Below are 4716 nucleotides of genomic sequence, written 5' to 3'. Positions count from 1 at the left end.
GCAATAATCCTAAAAGCCTTCTAAGAAGGCAGTATTCACAATTGGGGTTTAAAGCCCTGCAGGCGCATAGTGGGGTTCTTCTGAAGCCACTAGATGAAGAATTTCAAAGGGAAAACTTGACAACGAAATTAGATATAGATGCGATGGAGGTCTCCTTTGAGCCTAAAAAAATTGGGAAGGGGGAGATCAGGATGATCGGGTAGCTGAGGGATCACAAGGTTGGGGTTTTCGTGGAAGAATCTTATTAGCTCACGTAGCTAGCAGAAAATTATCTCAACTAGTGGAAAACCCCTTAGTTTATCCTTTCGAGCAACTTTCCCCATACAACCCTCGAATCTATGGCGTCAAACTTACCATCCTCATTACACAAGGTTGAAGGGTTCCAGAGATTCCACCTTTTGGATCCTGAGAAATCGCCCATCAAAGCAGACTGGAGATGAGGGTTTACCATCGAGAATTTGCTGAAACAATTGCTTGAAGATATTTGCTTTGCCAAATAAAGTGGTAAAATAAACGTTGCTAGTTTATAGTTGCTGGTTGCTAGTTGAGAATGATAAATAGACACTAATAATAGATTTTTATAGTTTATAAACACAACATGCTGGTTCTCACTACAAACGACAGTACTAAAAGACAGAAAGAGAGTTACTGTGCCTCCTCGTGACAACAAACAAACTTGAAGCTAAGCATGTTCATCCTGCTCCCCCTAACGCTGCAAGTTATTAATTTATTTATACATATATAGCAAGTGTAGTTGCGCGGAGGCGTAGATCTGATCAGGCAACTTTGAGCCACAAAACATCACCTTGGGAAGCGAAGTGACAAATAGAAGTGGCATGACCAGGCTTTACGTTCAGGATCTTGAATGAAGCGTGGTCCGGATTCCATGAACTGGTGTCCATGTGACAGATGGCCGCCGCCTCTACCGTCTTCCCTGCATCTTCGCCCCTCACCGTAACTCTCGCCACCCTCGCCCCTCGCAGCTCGTGGCACAGATACACCGCGTACGGATACTCTTCGCTGTGGCAGTAATACACTGGCGCCGCCTCCTCCTTCCCCTCGTCTTTCACTCGCATTATCGTATACTCCTGCTTCACAGATTTTGACCTCTTCGAAACTTTTGTTGAAAGAACGGATAAACGGTCGTTCCCCATCTTTGACGTGATGAAGTCGATCATCGACTCCAACGACGTTGCGCAGAATTTGGTTTCGCCCTTCCCAGCAGGTCTCTCGCAGGCTTGTAATGTCTCATTCATGGCCACAGCCGCGAGGGAATCGGGCGCTACGTTGAGTTCCTTCAACGCCAGGGAGAGCTTGTCGGAGGAGAAAGGGAGTTTGTCCGCGGCGATGCGTGGAATAAAATGCCTGGGAATGCTTGCGGCCTGCACGAAGGTGAGTGACACTTTGGTTCCGACCACCAAGTCCTTCTCCAGCAGAAACATGCACAGCGATGGGTTTCTCAGCATTTGCGCCGTAGCTGCAGCATAAACATTGAGCTGGATAGTGCAGTGTGGCAAAACCTCCTCAACGCCTTTTCCCTTTTCATTATTTGTCCCAACGTACTTCACTGCTACTTTCTCATATGAGATGAGTTCCTTCAGAGTTTGTGGAATGGGTGTCGTGGGCAGTTTCTCCTGCCAGTACGCCATGCTTGGACTAGTCGGAGATAAAACCTTTTCACCTTGCAAATGCGCCGCACTCATTGCTGCTACTGCCTGTCAATTCCAAACAACCGAAACTCATAATTAGCAAAGCTAGCAAAATAAATTATAGTTACAAACTACGTGAACTATCTTGATAATAATTTTAAAAAAGAAAAATAAAAATAAAACCTTACAAAGAAAAGAATGAAACTAGTTAAACTCCCCATCCTGTGAAAGGCGGTAATTTCAGTGTTTCAGAGATACCAAGTGAAAGAGGTTCTCCGTCATATAAATATACTGAGCTTACGACTAGGGAAGCCGCGCGCCATCGTAGACGTAGGCACAGCATGCATGTCAAATCTCATATTACTTATATCATCTTGTTTTTAGTGGGGGACACTGCTGATATTTTCTAGACATATTTCAAACGCGGATATCAGATGAGATCGTACGCACTACAATCATATCTCGGCAACGTTAAAAGTATCAGAGTCGTTAGCAAATCCACTTTGAAAAGCTCTACAATCGTATCAGCTGGCGGAGTGGGTCATAAGGCTAGAATTCACTTGTTAAAGTGAGAAGTAAAGCTATCAAAGTTAAATTTCAATATTCGAGTAAGACTAATGGCAAACTATCTGAATTTTCTTTTTATTAGTCTACATAATGAGACCCCGTGACTCTCTTGTGAAAGACAGCCGGTTGCAGTGCTCGGGAGATACAATTGAAGGATATGAGATCACCTCAACTTGCGAAAATAGACGATAGCAGGTCAGATCGTGAGCACTTTCGTTAGAAGCTTCAATGCACAAAATTTAAAACCTATCAAGGTCAGCTTTGTCGTTGTTGCAGGCCGATATCAGATAAAACAAAGCATAATTAGAATTTTGGAGTTTTATAATCGTATTGGCATTTGCTGGGGGCGCCACCATATCAATTATGTAATCGACTCATAAAAATTTGATCCGCTACAATGCAATTTGATGGGATTTATCCGCTACTATACCGTATCTAGATTTCCTATGAGATAATTGTTTGAACTTGGGAAAACCCAAGTAATGCTACAGTGAATGGTTGGTTTTGTCAGAATGGAAAGACTATATCTAAACAAGAGCTGTGCGAGCTAAAGTCCCTGCCTAAGATCGGACATGAGGAGAATGTGTGTGACCTGGATATTCTTTTGGATTTTTTTAAAGATGGAGATACCATCTAGCCTAATCATTTAAACTAAAGTTATAGAATTGGTATCTCAACTAAAAGCTACCCAAACAAAATAAGTCACCAAAATAAATTATAAAGTAAAAGGTCACTATTGTACATACTATATGTAGGAATGAGAAGGAACTTGTATGCATACAAACAATTTAATTTCATATGTGTGGGCTGGAAGATAATTTCATTGCGTACATGTAGGTTGGACCAATTTTGACTTTTAAAATGGTGTTGCAATGAGTTCGAGGGCTAGAAAGAGCAAAAGAGTAGATACCATGTATTATTTGGCATGTAGAATGCATTTTTCAAATGATCACATAGAAAAATGATAATAGATCAATATGAATATGTTCAAGGTTAACTGGATTTGAGTCTAATGTCATGCATTAGTACACTATTGTTTATAATGGGGTTACTCAAGATTTTCATTATATAATTAATTTGGTTTTGTGCTTAATGAAATAGATAGCAAAATAAGCACTCAAAGTTCCATTAATTTCAATTTCCCATGATTCCTTGGCCCTATCTCTTCTTAAATATCAAAATCATTGCTAGCCGTGCTAACCCAACTTGCATGTGAACATTAAGGAAAATTTTAGTTTTTTAACATGAAGGAGATATTTTAAAGTACTTCTAATATGGCCAAGAGGCACCTTTGCAAAATAATACAGAATTCTATATATCTAGGTTGTAATGACAATAGTATAAAATTGAATTTTTTAAAGAAAATTAGAATTATTTATTCAATTTTTAGAATGTAATAATATAGAAGTTATATGTTGACAAATTTTAGAAATTAGATAGCAATTTTAAAGAAATCTAAATAACTTGCAAGTGGAAAATGTATTCAAGAGTATGTATAATATGTATTAGTGCATTATAAAAATTAAATATCTATTTTAAACAAAATCAAAAGAAAATATTAATAGATAGAATGTTTAAGAGTTTTCAAAAATTCTTGTTTATAGAGAGTTTTACACTAACGAAGAACAAGAAAATAAGATGATGTGGAGTCCAACTATGGAAACATGAAAAAAAGTTGCTCCATATTAATAAGCATGAAAATCAATTTTACAACAATAATGAAAGAACTTGAAGTTGGTTCCTATTGTTGAAAACGTGGACAATGAACTTGGACACGTAGGAAATGTGTTCTCCTTATTAATTTCATCTAACTATAAACATTTCTATAAGAATGGAGGAGAATAAATTAGTTTAGTGCAACACACTTACTTTTTCTTGCTAAAGAAAATTGTTGTTCCTGATGCCTCCCACATCATATTTGTCTTTGTCAAAATGTGTAAAAACATTTTCTCCTCTAAATTTAATGACACCAATGTCATAAAACTTAGTTACCTCATCTTTAAAAACACCTGTTGAAAATATTATAATATGACTTGAGAATGATGTGCTAACTAAAGCTTCCCAGATACATTTGTTTGTCAAACATCCCAATCCTAGCCTACTACCTTCCATCACTATTATGTTTGCCAAGCTAAATCGTGGATTCTTATAGCTACATTAGGCCAATGTTGGATTTTGATATTATCCATTTTTTCTTAGCAGAATGTAAATTAATTTCATCTTTCACATTAATATAACTTTGATGAACAAAATTATGAAATACAAAGGATGACACTCTGTAGTAGTTTGCTTTACTTGTACAAAATTCACTACTATTCTTGGAAAACTAACATTTGATTAGATTTTGATGAAAAGAAAAAAATTGAATATTCGAAAATAAGAATTCATTTCAATATTGGATCATTTCAATTATTGTCTACTTTCTAGAATTTATAAACAATGGTAAGAGACAAACAATGGTAGAATTTATAGACAATGGTAAGAGACAAAGGAGAAAAAT

At 37.2% G+C, this 4716-nt stretch overlaps 1 protein-coding gene across 1 annotated transcript; it reads right to left on the bottom strand.

Annotated features, from left to right (window-relative positions):
- Positions 1–558: 558 nt before the first annotated feature.
- Positions 559–1905, bottom strand: LOC149566768 (BURP domain-containing protein 3-like). The gene is made up of 2 exons (XM_089820092.1): positions 1838–1905; positions 559–1715 (listed from the first exon to the last, which is right to left on the bottom strand). The coding sequence occupies exons 1-2, from the start codon at positions 1868–1870 to the stop codon at positions 777–779; spliced, it is 972 nt and encodes a 323-aa protein (XP_089676218.1). The 5' UTR covers positions 1871–1905; the 3' UTR covers positions 559–776.
- Between the last annotated feature and the right edge of the window lie 2811 nt (positions 1906–4716).

Source organism: Cupressus sempervirens, chromosome 3 (genome assembly GCF_028749045.1).
Source record: "Cupressus sempervirens isolate cs-2001-9-10 chromosome 3, ASM2874904v1, whole genome shotgun sequence".
Classification (NCBI taxonomy): domain Eukaryota; kingdom Viridiplantae; phylum Streptophyta; class Pinopsida; order Cupressales; family Cupressaceae; genus Cupressus; species Cupressus sempervirens.
This window is presented reverse-complemented; position numbering and strand designations above follow the sequence as displayed.

Bases quoted from the DNA above. Each gene is read 5' to 3' on its own strand.
- LOC149566768 (XM_089820092.1), bottom strand. From the start codon at position 1,870: ATGGGGAGTTTAACTAGTTTCATTCTTTTCTTT. The intron at 1,716-1,837 runs GTAAGGTTTTAT...TGGAATTGACAG, and splicing joins CTAGTTTCATTCTTTTCTTT to GCAGTAGCAGCAATGAGTGC.